This window comes from Lottia gigantea, assembly GCF_000327385.1.
Source record: "Lottia gigantea unplaced genomic scaffold LOTGIsca_29, whole genome shotgun sequence".
Taxonomy (NCBI): Eukaryota; Metazoa; Mollusca; class Gastropoda; family Lottiidae; genus Lottia; species Lottia gigantea.
In genome coordinates, this window is record NW_008708943.1 from 569,938 (window position 1) to 596,348 (window position 26,411).

The 26,411-nt window shown below is 32.1% G+C and overlaps 2 protein-coding genes across 2 annotated transcripts; both read left to right on the top strand.

The window, feature by feature from the left end:
- Positions 1-2,830: 2,830 nt before the first annotated feature.
- Positions 2,831-15,011, top strand: LOTGIDRAFT_232430 (hypothetical protein; the record flags this gene model as incomplete). Its single annotated transcript, XM_009056767.1, has 21 exons — positions 2,831-2,846; positions 3,019-3,203; positions 3,410-3,575; positions 3,855-4,000; positions 4,246-4,363; positions 4,932-5,202; positions 5,492-5,654; positions 5,860-6,042; positions 6,191-6,425; positions 8,289-8,513; positions 8,789-8,945; positions 9,473-9,579; positions 9,870-10,003; positions 10,243-10,492; positions 10,931-11,059; positions 11,321-11,436; positions 11,658-11,867; positions 11,952-12,200; positions 12,580-12,720; positions 13,118-14,013; positions 14,471-15,011. The coding sequence occupies 20 exons, from the start codon at positions 2,831-2,833 to the stop codon at positions 13,364-13,366; spliced, it is 3,450 nt and encodes a 1,149-aa protein (XP_009055015.1). The 3' UTR covers positions 13,367-14,013; positions 14,471-15,011.
- A 283-nt stretch (positions 15,012-15,294) lies between these two features.
- On the top strand, positions 15,295-25,762 carry LOTGIDRAFT_215641 (hypothetical protein; the record flags this gene model as incomplete). Its single annotated transcript, XM_009056768.1, has 23 exons — positions 15,295-15,437; positions 15,879-16,002; positions 16,319-16,493; positions 16,883-16,990; positions 17,287-17,398; positions 17,799-17,896; positions 18,279-18,342; positions 18,453-18,526; positions 18,949-19,092; positions 19,220-19,335; positions 19,527-19,602; positions 19,765-19,956; positions 20,322-20,423; positions 20,837-20,968; positions 21,237-21,357; positions 22,884-23,023; positions 23,221-23,377; positions 23,593-23,693; positions 24,134-24,235; positions 24,367-24,612; positions 25,034-25,097; positions 25,210-25,295; positions 25,661-25,762. The coding sequence occupies exons 1-23, from the start codon at positions 15,308-15,310 to the stop codon at positions 25,760-25,762; spliced, it is 2,766 nt and encodes a 921-aa protein (XP_009055016.1). The 5' UTR covers positions 15,295-15,307.
- Positions 25,763-26,411: the final 649 nt, after the last annotated feature.

Sequence of the window (26,411 nt, forward strand, 5' to 3'; positions counted from 1 at the left end):
ATGAAAGAGAAAATAAATAAAAAATTTTTTGCACCTGATAGCAAGTTGCTGATTTTAAAATTCAAGTTAATAAGGGGAAATAAAAAGTATATTGCCTGCTGTATTTTGAAAATAAAACAGTTCAGAGAGATTGTAAAGAGGTTTTCTGATCTTTAAATGTGCATTAAGGACACTGATAGCATAGACATTTGTGGCTTGCAATTCAACTTAAACTAAGAAAATGAATCTGAATGGTACAAATCTATGCTATTAGTTTCCCATAAAATTTTACAAAACCTCTCTACAACCTAAGCCTGCAAGTCCAACCTGCTCATAGCCTCCCACCTGTCACCTATCTCTCAGCCTCTAGGTTTTTGCCCCTAGGCCTGTTTTAAACTATGCTCTCAATGTAATATTTTGAAACATAATGGTTGGGATAAAATAACATGACCAGCTAATATATCTATTGTATTTTCTCTATCTGATTGTATTTTAATAACAATGAAGAGGTATGTAACACCTTGTTCCATAATTAATAGTAGATTATTATGATTATCATTATATTGTTATGTTAATACACTAAGCCTTTTATGACATCACTATTGCAAAGGGCCATCTATGATATAAGCTGATTTTGCCATCTACAATTAACAAACGCTTAGTTTCAGTGGAATTGCAGGAAATGCAGACGTCTGAATGAAAATTGGAATGGTGCAAATTGATTCTATCAGTGTCCCGGATATACATAAAAAATTTAGAAAACCTTTTTATAATCCCTTAAATTAGACTTCATCTCATAATTCATGTATTCTATTGTATTGTACAAGGCCTTCTCCTTAGCTCAAATGTGTAACTGGCTTGTTAGTTATTTTGTGACATGAATATCACACATGTACGTCAATAACCTTTATGTACTAAGTAACATGGAGCCAATGACCGTTTTGATATATCATATAAAATTATTTGTATTTTTATTGACCTGTATCCAGCAATGCTTTCATTGACTGCTTGTGTAATTCAATATCTAATAATGTTTTCATTCATTATTCAGTCATATAATATGATATTTGTTCATCTTCAGTGATTTCTTTTACTTTCCTCATTTGTAAATATAAATAATGAAATGTAACTGTAATTTCATATTAGTGGTTAAAATAAATTATAGTTGAGAAATGAAAATAGGGTAAATAAAGTTTAAAGGGACAGGTTCGCCATTCGTTTGACTAATCATACCTTAATCTCAGAAACTGAAATTTATTAGCTAAGTTAATCTGTAATAGTGTTCACAGCTCACTGTCAAAATTTTAGCCTTCAAATCCATGTGTGTCCAGAATTATCCATGTTTGTAAATAAAATGACAACATTTCTTGAGACTCTGCCAAATATATATATGTATAGAAATAGCTAGTTTGAGGTATTTTTGAAGGAATTATGCTATTTTTGTACCAACATTTCTTGTAATTCTATTTTCAAGACCTATATTAAATAAAAAATCTGTCCCTTGAAGGAATTCAAATGTATTTTAACCTAATGAAATGTTGATATATTATCTTGTATGATAAATGATATATAATTAAAAAGATAATGTGAAGTGATGTTTTTTGTAAACATCTGTCTTCAAACCAATAGACTAGAATATACCTTAGGTGCTAAAAATACCAGAACCAGATGTTGCTCTCACACCAGATGGTCTTGCTTTTCTTTTATTATTTATTGAAGTATACAATATAGGATAAGGTCCATTAGGGGCCAGTACAGGCTATATGGGGCCAATAAAGGTCTGGTGGAGGTCTGTATTAGGGTTTTCATTCATGATATACATACAAGACATATAATAGGTCATCATTTTATGACAAGGTCCATTAAGGGCCAGTACAGACTGCTGGTCAATAGAGGTCTGTTTGGAGGAGGTCTGATAGGGATATATATAGATACACTGGTGTAAGTCATCATTTTATAACATTAGAGGCCAGTACAGACTGTAAGTGGTCAATAGAGGTCTGCATGGAGGAGGTCTGATAGGGATATGTATAGATACACTGGTGTAAGTCATCATTTTCTAACATTAGAGGCAGGTACAGACTAAGTGGTCAATAGAGGTCTGACTGGTGGAGGTCTGAGAGGGAATCAGGGATATAACATACAGGTAGATATATACAGCAATAGGTCATCATTTGATAACAAGGTCTTTTAATAAGGGTAGGGGTTTCATTTATATATATATATATATATATACAGGTCATATAATAGGTCATCATTAGAGCTCATCATGCAGACTGCAGACAGTAGACCTTTGTAAAGGGCAAGGAGGGTTGATACAAGGTAGGGTCATCAAAATGTCATCTGGTTTATGTGTTGTGTGTCAGTCTATGGTTCAGTTTTGGACAGTTTGTTTGTATGTTGTACAGTAATAGATCATTATAGGTGATTATTTTTATAGACACCTAATTTTGTGGGGATTCTTTTTTTCTGGAAGTGTATATTTTTCCATATTTCCTATGTTTTTCCCTTATGAGATTTTTTTTAAAAAACAAATTTTTCCAGTACTGTTAACTTAATCTTCTTATATTTCTTATTCTTATTTTATTTTTTTTATTTTTTTTACAGATATTGGAACAACAGTGTCTGAAGAACTAACAGAGTAAGAGTTGACGTCAACATGTTGCGTCTACAAAGCTGTGTTGCCAAAATTCAAAATGGCCAAAATAAACTTTTTACACAAGCAGTGTCGAATCAAACTAAAAAGGTGCTCCAGGGAAAAAGTTCTCAGAATGTAATTGAAAATCCACTACATAGAAGTTATGTAACTCAACCGGCAAAAGATTTGATTAAAAGTCCAATTAAAAAACTCATGGTGGCCAATAGAGGTAAGAATTTATACTTTAATACATTCAACTACGCTATATTTGCTTGTATAATACACAATTTTACACCCTAATTTTTAAGACCCTAGGACATCCATTGCTAAGATTTCTTTTGAGAATACGGTAGGAGATCAGTAAAATGTTAGTAATGAACATGTCTATATTATTTTTCCAGGTGAAATTGCTATTCGTGTGTTTCGTGCCTGTACAGAAATGAATATTAGAACAGTAGCTATATATTCTGAACAAGATATGATGCACATGCACCGCCAGAAAGCTGATGAATCATATTTAATTGGGAAAGGTCTACCTCCAGTGGCAGCCTATTTAAATATACCAGAGATTATTCATATAGCCAAGGTAGTTTTCTTTTTGATTAAATATCTTTCATATTCAACTTTTGAGTAAGCTTATATTTTATTAAAATATCAATGAATATTGCATGTCTACAATTAAATTAAACCTGGTCATTTGTAATATCATGTTTGAAATAATCTTAATAACTTTCAAGAAAACTGCTTTGCAATTTATTTTCTGAAAAGAATTATCTAAGTAATGTTTTATAGGAAAATGGTGTTGATGCCATACATCCTGGTTATGGATTTCTATCAGAAAGATCAGATTTTGCTGCTGCGTGTATTGATGCTGGTGTAAATTTTATTGGACCGTCTCCAGAAGTTGTTCGTAAAATGGGAGATAAAGTAGAGGCTCGACAAGCTGCCATATCTGCTGGTAAAAATTCATTTTTTCGATGGAAGATTACTGCTATTTCTCAAATATATTTCAATTAGTATTGGTATTAATTACGAAATTTTAATTGGAAATATTTGATAATAAATTGTTTTTGAAAGATTTGTCAACCATCTTTGTTAATGTGGCAGGTTAGAATATCAGCTTGATTCTTGATTAAATTCTATAATATTAATATTGGATAGTGTAGGTGCTCTATAAATGATAAAATTTTGTAGTGATTTGTATTGATGATAACTGATGTATCTTTCTCTCCAACAGGAGTGGAAGTAGTGCCAGGAACAGACGGACCAGTAAAATCAGCAGAAGAGGCTGTTAATTTCTGTAAAGATCATGGTCTACCTGTTATATTTAAAGCAGCCTATGGTGGAGGTGGACGTGGAATGAGAGTGGTTAGAAAGTTAGATGTAAGTTTATATCTGATGCAGTTGCAGTGACAGCCACATGAAACTTGGGGCAGACTGACTTGAAAACAGTCAGAGTTATGTTGTAGAAGCGTTATCCTATAGAGAATATAAGGGTTTTTATATGCTAGTTTTCAATATTAATGAATATTGCCTACTTTTAATTGAATACACTGACTTCCACCAAAGGAATATTTTCATGTTCCACTCAGACATACCTGGCTAATAATGTAACTTATAATTTGTAGGAAGTGAAAGAAAACTTTAATCGTGCCACCTCAGAAGCTTTGACAGCTTTTGGTAATGGTTCTCTGTTTTTAGAAAAATTCATTGAAAGACCCAGACATATAGAAGTTCAGATTATAGGTATGGAATGGATTTAGATTATCTTTTCTCAAAAACTCACATCCGCTTGTTTTATTGTGGATCAAGCTCTTCTCAATGGGGTCTCTCCTTCACAAGGTAAAAGCATCTTGTCGACTGTTTTGGTTGGACAATAAATCAAGGCCATGTCTGACAGTATATCTTGACAATATTTTACTCATTGCAGTGCATATGTATGTTTTTAACTTAAAACTTTGCGCTGTTTATGAGAATAATGTTTAAATCCAAAAGAACAATCAGTACATTCGAACTAAAATATTTCCTTAGACTGTAAAAGCAGACCATGTATTTAATGATCAGTAAGGCACAGGGAAAGAGGTCTTAAGGGGAGGTCACTTTGACTGTAAATATGATAACTTCAGACCACAATCATTTCAGAAATGGTTACAATTAAATCTTTTCTTTGTGAATGCCAATTGTTTTCCTTCTCTTCTTCAACTTTTAGTCTGATGGTTTGAGATCTAAAAAGAGATAAAAGGCTACTGCCATTATAACACCATTTCATTAGCCAAATAAGAAAAAGAGGGTAAACATACTATTTTAATTTTAGGTGATTCTCATGGAAGTGTGATTCATCTGTTTGAGAGAGATTGTTCTGTACAGAGACGACATCAGAAAGTTGTAGAGATTGCTCCAGCTCCCCATCTAGATCCTGTCTTAAGAGACAAAATGACAAGAGATGCTGTAAATCTCTGTAAACATGTAGGATATGAGAATGCTGGTACTGTTGAGTTTTTATTGGATAACACAGGAAGATATTATTTTATTGAAGTTAACGCCAGATTACAGGTGGAGCACACTGTGACCGAGGAAGTTACAGGGTAGGTTGTTTTTTATTTTGTAGAAACATTAGACATATCGAGTTTTCATAGGGTGAATAGAAGATTCTATCTTTGTGGATGTGCAGCAGAATTATTTTATTTGCATCATTCCAAATTCCATCAGATGTCTGAGGTTCATGTTGTTATAGAAATGCTAAATGTCAATTGGAGAATTGACTACAGACATCTGACTGAAAATTAAAATGGTAGAATTCAGTGCTTTCAGTGTTCTTCGATACACTTAAAAACCTCTTTACAATTATTAAACTTTGTCTTTCCTCTGTTTCAGTGTTGATTTAGTTCAATCTCAGATTAGAATAGCTGAGGGCCATAAACTAGAAGATTTAAAACTGACCCAAGAAAAGGTGAAGTTAAACGGCTGCGCTATTCAATGTCGTATGACAACAGAAGATCCTGCTAAACAATTCCAACCAGACACAGGACGAATTGAGGTTAGTTTTACTTTAACAAATTATCTATGTTTGCTCTATTTTTAGCTATATATGTATAATAATAGATAAACCCAGTAATGATCTGAACGGCAAAACGCAGAAAAAAAAGAGAACATATTGGCGAAACATTTTGTATCATTGGTAAAAGAAGATGCCTGTTTGCATTCAATTCATTTCGGACTGAGCTATTCCTTTCTATTTTTAGGTATTTAGAAGTGGTGAAGGAATGGGTATCCGATTGGACAGTGCGTCTGCCTTTGCAGGAGCCATTGTTTCACCATATTATGATTCCCTATTGGTTAAAATTATCGCCAAGGCTCAGGACCACCCTTCTGCTGTTGCCAAAATGTTACGAGCTTTAAAAGAATTTAGAATCCGTGGAGTGAAGGTAAGTGATCTTTAACCTTGATCTCAATCTTGACGTCTTGACGGAAACCATTTACTTTAACCTTGACTGCAAGTTGATCAAAGTAGTTGTTTATGTCACCAGGGCCAAGGTTTTCATGAATGTTTGTCATCTCTAATTTTTATTTCAGACCAATATACCCTTCCTACTGAATGTCCTAGAAAATGAAAAATTTGTATCAGGTTCAGTTGACACATACTTTATTGATGAAAATCCACAACTATTCCAATTCCAACCATCACAGAACAGAGCTCAAAAATTACTTCACTACATGGGACAAGTAATGGTGAATGGACCTTCTACTCCCCTAGCAACCAATCTTCAACCCAGTGAAACTGTACCAACTGTCCCAGAAACCCCTGTTGGTAAGTTGCTTGATTTTTGTGAAAAATTAATTTATGTTTTGGTGAAATGGTGGTGCTTTTGGCATTCCATAGTAACAGTTATTTTACATGTTGGTCCCTTGTTTACATTGTCTAAAACTTGCTGACAATTGTTTTTGATAGCTTTGTGCAGAAGTCAGCTATGTAACGCTAAATTTCCTACCCTTACTAGCAACTAATTTTGACAAATATCTAGAATGTATTAGCTATCAAAGGCCAGGTAATAGTTTTAAACTGATTTTTATGTTTTGGAATGTGTTTTCTGAAGGACATCATTGCTTTGTGTAAACCTTCATGTCAACCATGGACTCAAATCTAATATTCATGATTTTGGAATAACAAATTGTTTGAATTAGATAGAATGCATATTACATCTACAGCAGCATTCTCCATATCAAACCACTAGATATTTTGGAATGAATCATTAGATCCAAGCTGTAAAGAATGATCTATCACTTAGATTTTTCTATATAATTTAGATTTGGCTTTTCTGAACGAGAAGTCTCTGTTTTTAAATATATATCGATAAACATGATGAATATATATATTGAAAAAGTTTAAGAGACTATTATATTGAATGAAATTGTATCTTGTAAAATTTTTGTCGAACAAATTTTCAGGCAGCCATATGGGAGTTGGTAAGAAAATTTCATAAATTGAATGATTATTGTTTTAACAAATTCTTGTAAAAAAATCTTTTTTCTTTAATCAATTCTATTGAAATATAGATATATTCTTACTTTTCCAATTAAAATATGTTAGATTTTATGTTTTATTTTTTTTTTCTGGGTTACATTGCTCATTCCATGCATTATAGCAATTGAAAAAAAGACGTAATCTTTAGGCTGTGTTTTATTAGAAGTGACCCTTCGCTTTCTACTAACAAAATCAATAATTTTAACAAAGATAACAAATATAGACATAGAATAGGAGTCAAATTTATGAAAACTTTACAAAGATTAACTGCAACTGAAGGAAATATAATAATCTGATTGGTTTATTATCATTTTCAGTGATTGACCAATCAGATGAATTGTATACTTAAAATCACTTCAAATTTAAGTTTTTGTAAAATTTTCTCCTTCGCTTTATCATTGGATATGGGCTAATCTGTCTAATATGGGGATTTGCTTGCCTTTTAATTTATAGAGCTTAATTCAGATGCTTTTAAAGCTTTTCAGAGTGAATTCTGATGTTTGGCTCTTCCTGGTTTTCTGGAAATTGATTGCCCTTTTCCAAAAAATACATAGGTTTGAATCAACATTAGACCAGAATTATGTCACTTTTGCAGCATGTGTGACACATTATCACTGTGTTCACAGTCTTTCTGTCGAGGGCTCTGATTGGCAGTATTCGCTGGCCTACAATCCAATCAAATCACTATGTTTCGTGATACAAGAAAAGTGGCCACTGCAGTCAAGGTATAAGACAACGTTGATAATAGCTTGACATTGTGAATATAACTAATAACTGAATGATATAATTTCTACTTTTTATGTGTGTTAATATGTATAGTTTCAAATTTCACAATGTGACTTAATGATTGCATGTATCACTAAATGCTTTCAAGCTGTGTATATTGTATGTAAAATTATTTACTTTTGAAAGGTATAAAGGTTTCTTAACGATGTATTTGTTGATATAAATGAAATTGGTGTAATAGTGAATGATGCTTTATTTTGTGATATATGTTTATATGTTCATACACAATCATGCTTTTTAATTATATAGGTTTTCTTTTTTCTTATTCTGGTAAGATCTCTATGAAATTACAATCAGGGATAGATTTTGATTTTAGAATTTCTGTGAAATGGACAGGCTTTTTACGTATTGTTTTTTTTTCAGCTCAGAAACCACAGGGTGGATGGAGAGATGTTTTAATAAAAGATGGACCAGAAGCATTTGCCAAGAAAGTTCGACAAAATGACGGTTTGTTGCTAATGGATACAACTTATCGCGATGCTCACCAGTCTCTATTAGCAACACGAGTTCGAACGTACGATTTAAAACGTATCTCACCCTATACAGCTCATAACTTCACCAACTTGTACAGTTTAGAGAACTGGGGAGGTAGGTTTATTTTGGTAAAGTAGGGACAGAATTTCCTTTGATATTTTTAGGTTCCTTACAACAGTTCCTTACCAGCATCTTTTAATGAAGTTCAATGACAAAAGTTTCTAAAAACTAGAGCATTTTTAGCCCTCTTGACAAAAAGCATCATTGAATCCAAAATCAAAATCAGACAATAAACTTACATGGAAAGAGAAAAACATTATTAATCCAAGTGAATCAGAGTTTCAAATTTAAACGGAAAGATGTCACTTTTTATTTGTATCTTATTTCAGGAGCCACATTTGATGTAGCACTAAGATTTCTTCATGAATGCCCTTGGGAGAGATTAGACACCCTACGTAAATCTATACCCAATATACCTTTTCAAATGTTACTACGGGGAGCCAACGCTGTGGGTTATACTAACTACCCTGATAATGTTGTTTACAAGTAAGTAGTTTCTTGTAACAAATGATTTATAGACTAGACATGGTCATCTTGAATGAATATGTTTTAAATTTATAGAATTACATTAGATTTAATTTAATCTGATTTTAATGTAATATAACATTTAAACATATTCATTCAAGATGATATGGTTTAACAACTGCCTTTTAAAAGCATTTACCCTAGAAATATGATGACTGTCCTGGCAAAATTTCCGTCATTGCACCCTGCATGGTGATGCCTGTCTTCATTAGCCCACATGGTGCAGAAAAGGAGGACATAAAAATCCATTCATTTCATTTCAAAATATGATATCAATAAATAGTCCCCACTATTTTTATTTTTTAGTGTATTTAACAACTTTTAAGTGACTGACTCTATTCAGGGACCAGTGACCACTTATTTTCATCTTTGTTTATTTAGCAACAACACTAATTATCAGTTCCAAGTAGGATACCACATCGACTTATTTTGACCCTAAAGTTCTAAAATATATATTTTAAATAAACATAGTCTATTTTTATTTTCAGATTTTGTGAATTAGCAGTAAAACATGGCATGGATATTTTCCGTATTTTTGATTCGCTGAATTATTTACCCAATATTATTGTTGGTATGGATGCTGTGGGAAAAGCCGGTAAGATATTTGTGTAAAATTTAGGTTAAAATTTGACCCCATAACCTCCTCTGTCAAAATATTATTTCTAGGGACAAGTTGATGTATTTGATTGACAAGTACAGGTGAATTGAAGCTGAACAGTTTGAGTAAAACTGACAGTTTTGAATACAACAGACAAGCAAATGATCCCATGTAATAAAACCTTTTTAACTCAAGTATCACTTCTTTCTCCTCAAACCTCTGTCAGTTGAATCAATTCTCTTTCAATTTGTGGCCGAACTTATAACCTTGATTTCTGTATTTTTTAGGTGGTGTGATAGAAGCTGCAATATCCTACACTGGAGATGTGTCAGATCCCAGTAAAACTAAATATAACCTGAAATATTATGAAGATTTGGCGTCTGAATTAGTGAAAGCTGGAACTCATATTCTCTGTATTAAGGTTTGTGTTTAGATTTATACTTGATGACTTTGTGTCCAGTATATCTCACAAAGTAGTTGGTATTGCACATTAAGCTATAGCCTTGTAAACTGTTCATGTTAGATATCCTTTGGCAGGTGAAAAATATAATAAAGGAGGCCAATTTAATAACATTCTGCATTTTGTTGCCCATCTTCATTATCCAAACCAGGAGTTAAAAAAGTTAAATATAAAACTCAATTTCACTTCTTTTTTTGCAGGACATGGCAGGTCTCCTGAAGCCCAAAGCAGCTCGACTATTAGTCACAGCTCTTCGTGATAAATTCCCAGATATACCAATTCATGTTCATACCCATGATACATCTGGTGCAGGTGTGGCAGCCATGTTGGCTGCAGCAGAAGCAGGAGCTGATGTTGTTGACGTAGCTGTTGATTCAATGTCTGGAATGACATCACAGCCCAGTATGGGAGCTGTGGTTGCTGCTTTAGAAAATACTCAATTAGATACAGGTAAGTTAAAACGTCACATTTTACAACATTAACCAATTCATCTGATTGGTCAATCACTGAAATTGAATTACATCTAGTTTTATTAACCAATCAAATTAATTTATTTTCTTAAAAATTTTAGTTCTTTACCAGCTGGTCTTTAGCCAATCTTCTTTGTTATAAACTTTCCCAGATTATCTGTAATGATTTACAGCTTGGTCGACTGGAAATTAGAAAAGATGACTTATTCAAAGTCACTAGACTTTTCCATGTCAATGGACATTAAAACCAGAAACCATCATATGTTCTAAGTGACTAAGCAAATGGTGTAAAGTTATCCATGCTTTAGTCAGTGCTAAAGAACTCCTCAAAATTCTACTATAAACCCCTTTACTGCGGTCTTAATATTGTCTTCAAGGGTATGAATCTCTGTATTATGTATTGTTTTATTTTTCTCAGGAATAAGTCTTGAAAACGTGTCAACCTATTCAGCTTACTGGGAACAAACTAGAAATCTCTACGCCCCATTTGAATGTTGTGTGACCATGAAGAGTGGAAATTCTGATATTTATAAAAATGAGATCCCTGGTAAGATTTTACACCATATTGATACAAACGAAGCTAAAAACTGAATTCTTTGTTTCAATGTGATTTTATTTTAGTCACAAAAGGGAATTTCAAAAGTTTGGTTGAAGGGTTCATGTTGTATTAATTATTGCCAGTTATTGTTAAATTTTGGTTGTGATTTTATGTTTTTGATTGTTGTTTTATGATTTTTATTGTATTTTTATGATTTGGACTGATGATCTATGACTAATTCATTTCATTGACAAATATCTATGATTGCAGGTGGACAATACACAAATCTTCAGTTCCAAGCATTTAGTCTGGGTCTAGCTGATCAGTTTGAAGAAGTAAAGAAAATGTATTCTGTAGCCAATAGGTTGCTAGGTGATATTCCCAAGGTAATAACATTTGACTGCCGGTCATTCTATAGTTCACTTGCTGAACAGGGGCGAGAAGTCAACATTGAGAGTATTCTGCAGTACAAGGATTCTGAGCCCAAATCTAAAGTACAAAAACTCATGTTATGTCGTAGATCATAATGTGTTAACTTGCTAAAACAAAAGTCTGATTGAGTCAAATTGGTAAAACATTTTAAATTAAAAATCTGTAATATTTTCAGGTTACTCCTTCATCTAAAGTTGTAGGAGATATGGCCCAGTTTATGGTCCAGAATAAACTAACAGCTAAAATGGTGGAAGACAGAGCTGAAGAGTTGTCTTTCCCTAAATCTGTCATTGAATATTTCCAAGGTTACCTTGGAGCACCACCTGGGGGTTACCCTGAGCCTCTTAGATCTAAGGTAAAGCTTTGTTTTTGTGTTTTTCAAAATGTCACCATTTAGAATTGAAGTAACTATGTAACAAAAGAAATTTCTATCTGATTTTTGTATAATTTGTTGATATTTCAATTTTAGATTTTACGAGGTGCTAAAACATTCGATGAGCGACCTGGTGCCACTCTGCCACCGCTAGATTTTGGTAAATTAAAGACAGATTTAGAAGAGAAACATGGGAAAACTATTAAAGAAGAAGATGTAATGAGTGCTGCCTTGTATCCATCAGTTACAGATGAATATCTAGAATTCACAGATAAATATGGCCCTGTTGACTGCCTAGATACCAGGATGTTTTTAGTTGGTCCTAAAGTAGCAACTGAAACTGAGGTAGGTAATCAAGATTTTAAATATGAATGTCTAACATTTATTGGGAGCATCAACTAGATCAAGATTTTTTTTTGTATTCAGAAATTATTTGATATTGCACGATCGTTGAATTGTTAAAGGGCCAAGTTAGCCATTTCTGGGGGTTGATTTGGGTCTTGAATATATGTAAATAGTCTTCAAAAGTACTAATCCTTCAAAAATACATCAAACTTGGAATTCCACTTTAAATTTAAAGAGTCTCAAGAAAAGATGACTTGTCACTTGGATAATTCTGGACAGCATGGATTTAAAGGCTCAAATTTGGATGATGAGATGTTTTTACTGATGGCAAACCTGTCCCTTAAAATGATTCCAGGGCTGATCTCTTGTGTATTTTCAGGTTGAGATAGAAAGAGGTAAAACATTATCCATAAAAACACTGGCTGTGGGTGATATTAATAAAGCTGGTTCAAGAGAAGTATTCTTTGAGTTAAATGGACAATTACGATCAGTTCATATTAAAGATACAGAGGCTATGAAGGTAGGTGAATTGAGTTTGATACTAGGGTAGGCTACTCTCTATGCCCATCTTAAAATCAGCTTCACAGTGAAAGTTGCTCACTAACCAGGGTACTTTGTGGTGTACAAGTCAGCTTTGAAGGTGGAGGGCTTGGGCACAGTTCCACAAAAAATCTTACTGTATTACAATATTGTTGAAAGTATGGTATTTCACAATGCAAAAATTCTACACTCTACACAAATTCTTATCTTAAGATTTTTTGTGAGATGGGGCCTTGCCCTCCGGGATTCCATGAACAGCAGCAGAGGGCCGAATTCAATAAGTTCTAACACAATGATAATGCATGCATTGGCCAAGATAGCCCAATCAGCTAGTTTCTTGTTCTTGTTCAAAAATTAATCTCCTTTCTTAATTCCAGGAGATGCATTTCCATCCTAAAGCTTCTAAAGGTGTGAAAGGATCAGTAGGAGCTCCAATGCCTGGTGAAATTATTGATATTAAGGTTTCTGTAGGAGATAAAGTGGTTCAAGGACAGCCGATTGTTGTTCTCAGTGCTATGAAGATGGAAATGGTGGTCAACGCTCCAATGGATGGAACAGTGAAATCTATGAGTATTGAAAAGGGAATGAAATTAGAAGGAAGTGATCTTTTATTGGATATTGAGTGATTTAAATGGCTTTGATTCTTTCTTGGACTTTCCCTTCAAAATTTAGATAATGGTGTGAGAATGAGTTACCAATCGTGTCTGACTGGAGCAATGATTTTATAACTTGTCGTGAAGATGTTTTAGCTAATGCAATGAGCTCCAGGTTGCAAAGTAAGATTGTTGATTTGATAGGACTTGCCAGTCATGTCTGATTAGAACTATTAATGTCACTCTCATATTGAGGCTTGAATATTATAGTTAGTTCTTCATATCTGTTTTGAAATCATTCAAAAAAATTAATATTATTTAATATTGTTGGTTAGCCAGTCATGTCAGATTGCTGCTAGAAGTGTCATAGGGGCCAAGCTAAAAGGTTTGCCCCTTGTCCAAGAGTTTTATTGTTGTATGGCAATAGAAAATATACTAAAATCAATTGTCTAGTATTTGGCACGGGATATTGTGTTTGATTTTTCTTCTATTTTACATTCATAATTTATCTTTGATCTTAATAGTATTATCTTTGTTGTCGTGTATAATATGATTGACATCTTTAGAACGTAAAATCATTTTAAAATGTTTCAATAGATTATGATATTTGTTGTCATGTGTTGAGAAGTTTATTTATAACATACAGGGTTGCTATTGCTGGCTTCTTATAATAACAGTTTGTCTTCAGTTTTCATGTAAAAAGAGAAATCTAGTTCTATAAGTAGGTGTATTGAATATTATGTAAAAGACAATTTCTTCTAGAAATACTTTTATCACAGACGTACCTCTCACTCATTCTAATATTATAATAGTATGAATATATGACATAATTTAACAATTTAGGATAGGTTTCAATACTGTGATATAGAGTCAATTGCAATAAGAACAGAATGTCAGAACTTGTTATCCTGTTTTTAGAATTTTATATATTATATGATACACCATCTTGACAATGTCTAGCTATTACTTCATACTTGACTGCAATAGCAACTATACTTGTATCAAGAAATGGAGCGATTTGATGCGAATACAGTCAATCTGAGCCCTTGACATAAAGAATGTAAACATTACAGCTTTGATTGACTGTAATCCAATCGAATTGTTTCATTTATAAACTTTTTACACTCAAGTATTAAGGAAGGGTAGAGTTTGTATTTATTTACTTTCAAATTGTATTTTTTTATTTGTTTTGAAATGTTAAATTTTTTCGAGCAGACTTCACTGCTTGTGTTGAAATGTCCCAAATGTGCATAAATATCTTTGTACTACTTCCTCTTTACTCTTGTTTTTGTTATGTTATTACTTGTTAATGAAAATCAATTAGAATAATTGCAACTGCCATATTTCTTTTTATAGTTTATACATTTATAGTCTTCTTCCAAATTTGTACAATGTGTAAAAATGTGAATTTACAAGGTAGGCCTACAGTATCCATTGTGATTTATTGTGTTGGGTAATCTATACAGTTGAAAACAGCAAAAACTAATAGGCGTACAGGTCTGAAAGTAATTTGCTTCTGTTTTCTACTATATTGTTATTTCTACACTGGGCACAGCACTGCTTTAAGGCTAGTGTATGTTATTGTAAATATTATATTGTTTGGTATAAAAGCAGTATTTCATAGATTCTTGTATATTGATGTATGACAATAAATAAAGGATATTAGATTTTTATATTTATCTGTTTGTTTTCGATTGATGGACAAAGCCTGTGAAAGTTTTGAAGATGAGGGTCTACAAAATCAGGGCAGTGAACTATGTAAAGAATCAGAGATGATTTGAACAAGATTTCCTGAACACATTACGTTGTTTTTTTTTTGATTTGGTTTTTTTTATTTTGTTGTCTATCTTCAGAAAATGGTGATAGTGTACTATGGTCGAGATGAATTATTTGTGGTCTTAGTTCAATTTTTGAAATAGAGTTATCTCCCCTCACAAGATGGCAGCTGGCAGCTTACAGATCTCAATAATCAGAATGATTAGAATTTTTTCTTATTCCCTGAGATTTCCATATTGTCATGGGATCAGATGCAGTGCATTTTATCACTCCAAATCCGGGGTATACGGGTTTAGGTCCCAAGAGCTAGAATCTTCTGAAAAATGGCGTAAGTGGACAATTTTTAGGTGATCTAAAATTGGGTTAGTGTGACCTTGCTCAGAAACTTTTGTTTTCATTTTCATTTAAGCCTTTCTAATTGATTTTAACTCTATAATTCCCTTTTAGAAAATGGCTAAAAAACTTATGAATGTTTAAAACATTTCTGATAGTTATATTTTGTGTTTGAAATCTGCATCAGTTTGTAGAAGGGCCCATTGACGCATTGTTAATGGGCCCAGCTGTTAAATGCTGAATTTTTAAGGGTTCGACAATCAAATCATTTCTCAGATTTTAAATAGCTCTTCTAGTTAAAAAAAAACGTAACCTATCAGAAGAATTGATAAGAAATGCATTCTTTAAAAGTGATAACCCAAATCTAATACAAATCAGTCACCAAATAAAATATTAGTCACCACGACATATGAAAATGGTTATCAATTTATTCTAGATTTGTCAGAGAAAGCTCTAGAGAACAGAATTAAGAACCCAAATGTCTATCAATTGGTACAAGCCTATAGAAAATATGGTCACCTGAAAGCTGATTTAGATCCTCTTGGATTGCAGCACAGAAAGTAAGTATCTGTATGGTTGCCTTCAAGAATATTGTATCTTCTACAGCACCTTTCCTCTTTATATGTGAAGATTAAGAAACTTTCTTTCAACAGATTTGAGAATTCAAAATTTACTGCCCCTTTACTTACCAACCTCTGCAAAGAATTCTTCAAAAAATCCTAGAATATTTGATATTGTATAAAGTATGACTTAACAATATAAACAAAATCAACAACAATGATCACTCTTATTTAAACTTTGAGCTCCATTCTTTGAATATCTGAAACCAATCATATAGGTTCATTCTTTAGAAATGGAAATTATTTCCAATTTAAGAGAGCCTGTAGAGTTATCTGTAGATAGATATGGTTTATCCAGACATTTGAATGATAAAATTAGTACCGAAGGTATTTTATATTCTGACCGACTAGAATGCAGCATTAGCGATATTGTACAGTTGCTACAAGATGAATATTGTCAAGGAATAACGGCAGAATTTGACTATTTACAGGTAGGTTCTTGTACTTCTTGAATATTTGAGGGTTAGGAAGCTTTCCTACTTACGTAGAAGTCCAGGGTTTGAATCTTACATAGGTGGAGATAACTCTTTTGTATTTTTCAACCTGATTATGTCTGAAAATGATGCATCTCTGAGAGGTTGTCTGTCATACAGTTGTTTGAATGGTTAAAGTTTGTGGATGTTAAGGATCCCTTGACAGTTGGCTGCAGTTTCATAGTAAAATTTACTCATTGAAAACTATGAGACATTTATCAAGAATAAAGATGAAAATTACATGGTTGGCTCGTCAGATTAAATAAAAAAGGAAAATTGATATTGATAACAATATAAGTACACTTTTGTCAAATTTTGAGTGATTTTATTATTTTATCTATTGGTAGACAGAAGAAGAAAGAGAATGGTTTGCTGAAAATTTTGAGCAGAAGAAACAGACTTCTATAACAGATGAGAGGAAAATTAAAATAGCCAAACTTTTACTCAAATCTCAGGTAAGAATGCATGTTTTTCTGTTTGACTCAAAATGTTTTAGACTTCATATTTATTAGTTTCTGTGGAGAACTGGAACTGATGCTTAAGTTAAATCTTTCATTTGTGAGGATTGCAACCCAGAGTGTTGACACAAAATGTATTATTAAAGATCAGATCAAACTGTGATATTGTGAGCTAATATTTGTATTAAAAATTAAGATATGCTAGAAAGGAGGTTACTAGTTGTTAGTCAATTTATATTTGGAAAGATAACTTATTTATTTCAAAATGAAGCTGTAAATTCTACTATCTACAGGCATTTGATGAGTTTTTAGGCAGTAAATTTACCACTGTAAAAAGATATGGTGGAGAAGGTGGAGAAAGCATGTTGGCTGCCTTTGATGAAATTTTCTCAGAATGTGCTGGACGTAAGTTATGATTTGAATCAATAGCTACCTTTTACTGAGGAAATCTGCATATTGACATTAACAACTTAAATACTTGTTATCTTTATCATTTCTCATGATTCTAGAAAATATGAAATGAATAAATGATTGTCAAGAGATTTGGCCATGGATCAGCTGGTAGACAGTATTCCAGCATTCTTCTTTTTATCTTTGTAGATATTCTTTTTTTTGCCAAGTACAGGATAGTAGAAAGGTTTTAAAACAAACATTATTAAAAAAGAATTCAACCTTGCCCCTTTATTTACTATTTCAATATTTTGGTCTCAAATATTACCGATTGTTGCCTGAAAGAACTGCATTACTTCTTACCTAGTTTCTTTGATAAACGCTGATGTCTCCATTGTTTCATCAAATATTTCAGATAATATATCGCACGTAGTGATGTGTATGCCACATAGAGGTCGTTTAAATTTTTTATCATGTATGTTAAATTTCCCTCCAGTAATTATGTTTCAAAAGGTCAGTTTTTTTTATAATTACAAAACTTGATATTGATTATATACATAATCTTGATTGCAACTCTAGCAAAAGAACAGCTGGTTGACAGGATCCTCAAGAACCTAAGTTGTGATCCTTGAATCATTGACGAGAGGTTTAGTCAAGGACCAGCAAGTAGATAGAATCATCAAGAACCTAAATCGTTATCTTTATAAGATCATTGCCAAGAGGTGTGGAGCATGACATATTTGTTCTGTCATATTCATAGTTAAATATGTTAAGACAAAACATTTCATGGCACAAATAACCAAATGTTATTCTTCTTTATGATTCAAGTCCAGTTCAGATAGTTTGCTTAAAGATGCATGTTCAGGGTCATTAATAAATGTTCTATATATTGTAGATGAAGGGTAAAAGTGAATTTCCACCCAATGTTAAAGGGACAGGAGATGTGTTATCTCATTTATGTAAGTTTTTACATGTTTCCTATCAAAATTTAGTTATGTGAACTCGTGAACCAAGTAGACAAATGCATACTGAAAAACAAGAAAATATCAAAATTATTATCTATTTGTAGACACCTCAGTTGATTTAGATTATGGAGGTAAAAATATCCATGTCTCATTTCTACCCAACCCTTCACATTTAGAGGTGAGATTTGTTTTATTTTTTTATGGGTATTGTATTTATGTCAAAACAAAGGCTGCAATATTTCCAAGAGAGGATGGGGTGTTTTAGATGAAAATTAATCAACTGATAATAATTTATTTAAATAACAATAACAAAATATTTTCACTGTTAAAATAGTGTCATGTAAAATATATCAATTGTAGAGATTTTAATTGGTTCTGTTTTAATATTTCTATTTAAAGTATTAATGTGTATAAGTAAGATAATTTGACATTGGCAAGGCAGTGGATGTTTTATTCTGTTGTTTTAATGGTCTTTAAAATTATTATTTTTCATTTGTTGTCTACTTTTCTAACATGGTGAGGTTTATTAGAACATTATTACTAAGTTCAATAATTTGGATTTAGTTGTTTTACGTTTTAAGTAAATGATGATATTTGTAGGCAAATGACCCAGTAGCCGTTGGTAAAACTCGTGGTAAACAACAGCGATACAAAACAGGAGAATATTCTACTAATGATGGTACTAGTTCTAGTCAAGATGTACTCTGTTTACAAGTCCATGGGGATGCTGCCTTTAGTGCTCAGGTAAAGATTTCATTTTCGCTTTTTTTGTTTAATTGCTCAAAGTCTATTATGAGTATGTTGAACCTAAGTTACAAAAACTAGCTAAGCTGTGTTCTATTTAATTATAAAAGATAATTGATTATTTTAGGGTATTGTCTCAGAGACAATGGTGATAGCTGACTGTGCCCATTTTACAGTGGGTGGTTCAATACATCTTATAGTTAATAATCAAATTGGTTTTACTACAGAACCTAGACTAGGCAGGTAGGTAGGGTAGTATTTACAGTGTGAATGTTGATAAAAATCAGCAGTTTTCATTAGTTTTAAACTTTTCTATGCCATTATCTACTCCTTGGCTACCATCTTTTTATATTAGTGGAGCATAAAGTGTCTGTTTCCATATATCCTTTGCACAATCTTGTCTTATTTTATTTATGTATTAATGTATATTGTAGGTCCTCTCGATATAGCAGTGATCTTGGTAAAATAAATTCTTATCCTGTCATACATGTTAATGGTGACAACCCAGAGGTAATTTAACACACTTCAATTCAACTTCAATTTGTAATAACTGTCAAAACACTCTGAATTAAAAGACAAAATGGACGCAAATTAAGATTGATTATTCCAATGTCTTTATAGAATGAATATGCCCATTACCATCAGTATAATATTTATCCGTTTTATTTGTAGGATGTGATTCAAGCGACATGTTTAGCTATGAAATATCGTAATAAATTTAATAAAGATGTGATAATAGATTATATTTGTTATCGTAAACACGGCCATAATGAACTAGATGATCCCTCCTTCACCAATCCATTGATGTATCAAGCTATAACATCAAGACAGAGTATTCCTGATAAATATTCTCATAAATTACTGGTAGGTACAATATTAGATTAGCACTAGATTACACCAATCTATTCCAGGGCTGAGATAATTGGAGTGTTCCAGTCATCTGATTGGTTAATCACTAAAATTGATTTTAAAATTAATGTCATTATCCATTCAAGTACTTGTTATTCTGTAAATACATTATGCATGCCTTTCTCAAAATAAAACATTAATTTGATAATAGATGTCTCATAAAACACTGATCTAGGTCACACATGATAAAACAATGTGCCGGTTAAAGGTTAAAAAAATCTAGAAAGTTAATTATAAATGATTATTGTTAATGTATAGTATCATGTCTGCTAAAATTACATTATGAAAAATAATTGTTAGTTTGTCTTAATTTATTATAGAATGATGGTATCTGTAATAAAACAGATTTAGAAGAGTCAGTAAAACAATGGAATAATAAATTACAGTCAGATATGACTCAAGTTGACTCTTATGTCATTAAAGTAAGTATATCTAGTTATTGAGTCAGATATGACTCAAGTTGACTCTTATGTTATTAAAGTAAGTATATCTAGTTATTGAGTCAGATATGACTCAAGTTGACTCTTATGTTATTAAAGTAAGTATATCTAGTTATTGAGTCAGATATGACTCAATTTGACTCCTGTGTTATCAAGGTTAGCATGTTAGTAATTGCAGGATTGGAGTAGTTTTTTTCAAGCACTAGTCTTGGTATTGCAGGATTGGAGTAGTTTTTTTCAAGCACTAATCTTGGTATTTATATTTATGAAATAGGAATTAGAGTTTTCATTTTGACAAGTAATACAGATGGTTGAAGCTGCTTTATATTAAAATATTAATTATATTTCAGTGAGTTTCTATAGAAATAAATTCAAATTGCCCCTGTATTTTACAGCCATACCATCTACTAGAAGATTGGAGTGGAATGAAACAGGCTGGAGATAATATTACTAGATGGGATACTGGTGTTGCCATGGAAACATTGAAATTTATTGGTGCCAAATCTGTAGAAATTCCTGAAAATTGGGTAACTTGCTATTTAAAAACTTATTTAAGAGGCTATGTCACTACTCTTATTTAGCTTGTATCATTGGTTGGAAACTTCTGTGCAACTAGGGCATGTTTCAGAAAAAATTCAATTAAGATGATTTGATTGGCCAGTCACTGAAATTGATTTTGAATTTAGTTGTATTAACCAATGAGATAACTATTGTTAGTATCTTGGTTAAGTTTGAATTACATGAGCTTTGAACTCTGCAGTAGGTGATTACTTTTATGAGTTGTTTTATTTTTAGAAAAGCCATTCTACCATTAAAAAATTCCATATTGAACGTAGAAAACAGAAACTAGTGGACGGAAGAGAGTTAGATTGGGCTACAGCTGAATCATTAGCCATAGGATCTCTGTTATACCAAGGTAATGCTTATGATAATCAATATAAGTATGTAGTTACTGAATATAGTTGCTACAACTGGATAGACATTTTCATCTTTCTATGACACTTGCTGAATTAGACTGACACCAGGTTCCTCTGCGATTAACAAAAACTAATCACGCCTATTTAGATTTTGTCATTTCCGGGCGTTATCAAGGTTCCCACAAGAAGATAATAACAATGATTTGAAGGCTTTGAAGTGACGACTGACTATATACCTTTCATATAAATCCCAACCATATTTGACAATAATGACAACTTTAATCTTCTATGTATTAACTAGTCCAAAACCAAACAGGCTATCGTTAAGATGGTTAATCTGTGAACTGGTTATTTGTAGGTTATAATGTTTATTTATGTTTATTTGTAGGTTAGAATGTTTATTTGAAGGTTACAATGTTTATTTTTAGGTTATAATGTTTATTTGTAGGTTATAATGTTTATTTGTAGGTTGTATAACTTGTAATGTTTATTTGAAGGTTACAATGTTTATTTGAAGGTTATAATGTTTATTTGTAGGTTATAATGTTTATTTGTAGGTTACAATGTTTATTTGAAGGTTACAATGTTTATTTGAAGGTTATAATGTTTATTTGTGGGTTATAATGTTTATTTGTAGGTTATAATGTTTATTTGAAGGTTATAATGTTTATTTGTAGGTTATAATGTTTATTTGTGTGGGTTATAATGTTTATTTGTGGGTTATAATGTTTATTTGTAGGTTATAATGTTTATTTGTATATAATGTTTGCTTGTGGGTTATAATGTTTATTTGTGGGTTATAATGTTTATTTGTGGGTTATAATGTTTATTTGTAGGTTATAATGTTTATTTGTGGGTTATAATGTTTATTTGTGGGTTATAATGTTTATGTGTGGGTTATAATGTTTGTGGGTTATAATGTTTATTTGTAGGTTATAATGTTTATTTGTAGGTTATAATGTTTATTTGTATATAATGTTTATTTGTGGGTTATAATGTTTATTTGTATATAATGTTTATTTGTAGGTTGTACAATGTTTATTTGTAGGTTATAATGTTCATTTTTAGGTTATAATGTTTATTTGAAGTTTACAACGTTTATTTGTAGGTAACAATGTTAATTTGTAGGTTGTATAACTTGTAATGTTTATTTGAAGGTTACAATGTTTATTTGTAGGTTATAATGTTTATTTGTGGGTTATAATGTTTATTTGTAGGTTATAATGTTTATTTGTAGGTTATAATGTTTATTTGTGGGTTATAATGTTTATTTGTAGGTTGTACAATGTTTATTTGTAGGTTATAATGTTCATTTGTAGGTTATAATGTTTATTTGAAGGTTACAACGTTTATTTGTAGGTAACAATGTTAATTTGTAGGTTGTATAACTTGTAATGTTTATTTGAAGGTTACAATGTTTATTTGTAGGTTATAATGTTTATTTGTGGGTTATAATGTTTATTTGTGGGTTATAATGTTTATTTGTAGGTTATGATGTTTATTTGTATATAATGTTTATTTGTAGGTTATAATGTACGTCTGTGTGGTCAAGATGTGGGACGTGGTACATTTAGTCACAGACATGCTATGATTATAGACCAGGGTAATGATGATATGGTTATACCTTTAAATCATATTACTGATAATCAGACAGCTTTCTTTGAGGTAGGTCTTCTTTTGTTCTACCAAGGCATGGTATGCTTTCTTCAAAGTGATGGTTTTCTCTACTACATGATACTTTACCTTATAGTAGACTGGCTAGCATTTCATGGTATAGAAAAGTAGGTCCCTTAGCTCTTTGTAATTAGTCAAATCAGGATATAAACATCAGGATGTAAAACTCCATTTCATCTGTACTATAGGTAGCTAACAGTGCGCTGTCAGAAGAAGCTGTTCTAGGTTTTGAGTATGGAATGAGTTTAGAGAGTCCTAATAATTTATTGATATGGGAAGCCCAGTTTGGTGATTTTTTTAATGGTGCTCAGCCTATTATAGATACTTATATAACTTCTGGTGAAAGTAAGTTTGGATCCAAATATAGAGTGATATTTTATAAAACAACTGGATTTTAATAAACACAGTTTATAAACTGATAAACGAAGTTTAAGAACATGAAATGAGGTTTTAATTATTGGTAGTTTGAATATGCATCAGCATTATTTCGCATCTTGTAAAATAACTTTTTTAGTTCCATGTTTCCGACATAATTTCTTTCATACCTGTTTGTATTGTAGCTAAATGGTTGTTACAGAGTGGGCTAGTAATGTTATTACCACATGGTATGGATGGGGCTGGTCCAGAACATTCTAGCTGTAGGTTGGAACGCTTTCTACAGGTAAATACGACTGTATCCCTTGCCATCTTGGAATTATATCGCTGTACTTTTGATTAATTCTAATGACAGTTTGCACATTCTAGTTGTAGACTGGAACACTTTTTACAGGGAGACTAAGTTGTTTAGATTACTGTATCCCTATAAGTTCTTTCCTTCTGGAAACTATGATACTATAATTCCAATTTTGAGTTTTAGCTTTAGACCGGAATGATTGGTAAACTTTTTGATGACTGTATCTCTTTTCTGTCTTTTGGGGGTGTAAACATAACTTCTTATTTTTCGAAAATAGTATATTCTAGCTGTAGAATTGAATACTGCTATCTTATGTAGGATATGTCAAAGTCTCTTATTAATTGTTTTGATATGGTGGCTATCAAATAATGACACTAGATGGAGTTCTTACTCAACTAATTTTCCTGATTATTCAAACTTGATTGCAGCTAACAGACAGTAAAGAAAATGCAGTTGATGGAGATGATGTCAATATTCAAGTTGTCTTTCCCACTACCCCAGCCCAATATTTTCATCTACTACGAAGACAGGTAAGCTGGTCTTTTCACTGGTTGTTCAAGAGTATGGTCATGATTAGACCATATTGCTCATCTGGTAAAATTTCTTCATAATCACTATCCCAATTTCAGTTTAATAATGTGTTGTCTTGGATGAATTTTAGATGGTTAGAAACTACAGAAAGCCATTGATTATAGCAGCACCAAAAGTTATTTTACGCTTACCAGCAGCTTCCTCAAGTTTGAATGAAATGGCTTCAGGTACTGAATTCCATCCAGTGCTAGATGAGGCCACAGTGGATCCAGGCACTGTAGATAAAGTGGTATTTTGTAGTGGTAAACATTATTATAATCTTGTCAAAGAACGAGAAAGTCGTGTAATCAAGAATACAGTTTTTATCAGATTGGAGGTAAGTTTTTTTCTGAGTACATGTATAGGTCATGCCAATGCTGGAGAAGGTAGAAATTTTATTGGGTAAAGAACACATCGAGTGAGGCCAATAGGTTAATTTGATGAACGTTCAAGAGGGCAGTCGTTAGACCCTAACTGAAGTGGCTATATTAAAAATAATAGCTAATAAAAATGGAAAGTTTCGTCTAATTTTGATTGGACTGGTGGCAGGGATGGAGAATTGACAATGGGTAATCTTTGATGTGTTATTGCCATTCCTTACCATGAAGGAGATTCAAACACGTGTGCACTGTATTGACTGACCTCAGCAACTATCATAGCTGGCAGAAGTTCAACTAACTACCTACTGTACTGTCCCACTGCCCACTGCCTTTGTTTGTTGAAAAGATAACTTTTAATTATGTCTGTTTTTATTTCAGAGTTTGTGTCCTTTTCCTGTTGAAGAAATTCAAAATGAATTGAAAAAATATTCTAAAGCAAAAGGTAGCTATCCCCTTTTTTTCAATCTGATATTAAAACTATTGTGAATTCCTCCACCACTATGAAGATTTTGAATTCAACTTGCTCTAGAATCATTGAAATTCTCTTTTTTCAGAATTTGTATGGAGTCAAGAAGAACATAGAAATATGGGAGCATGGTCATTTGTGGCACCAAGGTTTGAGAATGTTGTTGGCTGTAAGGTAGGGCAACCTTTTTAAACCCTGATCTCGAAACATGTGATCTAAATTTACACTTTAATGTAAACTAATTTAGCATGACAGATATTTCATCAGGTCAAGGTTATTCAGAATGGCTACACGCACAACTTTATGGTTTAGACTAATGACATTAGTAATGATTATCTGATATGTCTATGTAATTGGAGTTATTGGTTGAAACTGATTGTCACTCTTCATCTCAAGATGTTGTTTCTCAACTAGTAAGGGCTCTCAACTTGCATGTTCGATTTTCAGCTTTGATATTCAGTGCTCTTGGGGCAGATGTTGTCTGATTTTGTGTTAACTATGACCTTTATCACAAGTGAAATATTTTGATTATTTTGTAGTTACGTTATGCTGGTCGAGATGTATTGTGTACATCAGCTGTTGGAATTGGAGAATTACATCAAAAAGAAATTTTGGATATTATGGATAAAACATTCAGTTAAATAATTGAATATTGGTTGTCATAATTATCCAGTGATGTGAAGTTAATGCTTGACAAACCAGCCTTGCATTAAGTAGTCGATTCTTCAGTGTCTATTATCAATTTAATATACATGATACTGATGTTGATTTATTAGATATGTCTGGTTGAGTGTTGAGTGTTGAGTGTAAGTGTTTGTTTGTGATAACAGTCTGTAGGACCTTTGATCATCAACAAAATCGCTTTCAATGTTCCATCAATAAAAATGGACATACTACATTTTCTCAAATCAAGCTATACTTTTGTCTGATGTTGATTGATAATTTTTTTTTTTATCAATTTATTTCTATGATGTAATCATGCAAAGACACATACAAGGAAGATTCAAGACATAGTTTCAAGCACTCACGTTTGAGGTAGAATGAATAGTATTAGTGTCTAACTTTTTGAGATTATATTCTTTATTCTGATATGATTTTATTGCATATACTTTGGTTGTTTTGTTTTTGTATATGGCAAATGAAGTGCTAATTTAATTTTAGATTTATAAATGTGCTGAGTTATGAGATAAAAAAGACATTTTCTTTTTGTATATGTAAAGTTAAGATATTTTTGAACATCATTTCAATGTGGTTCTCACACCGTCATCAGGAATATAATAATTCTAAGCA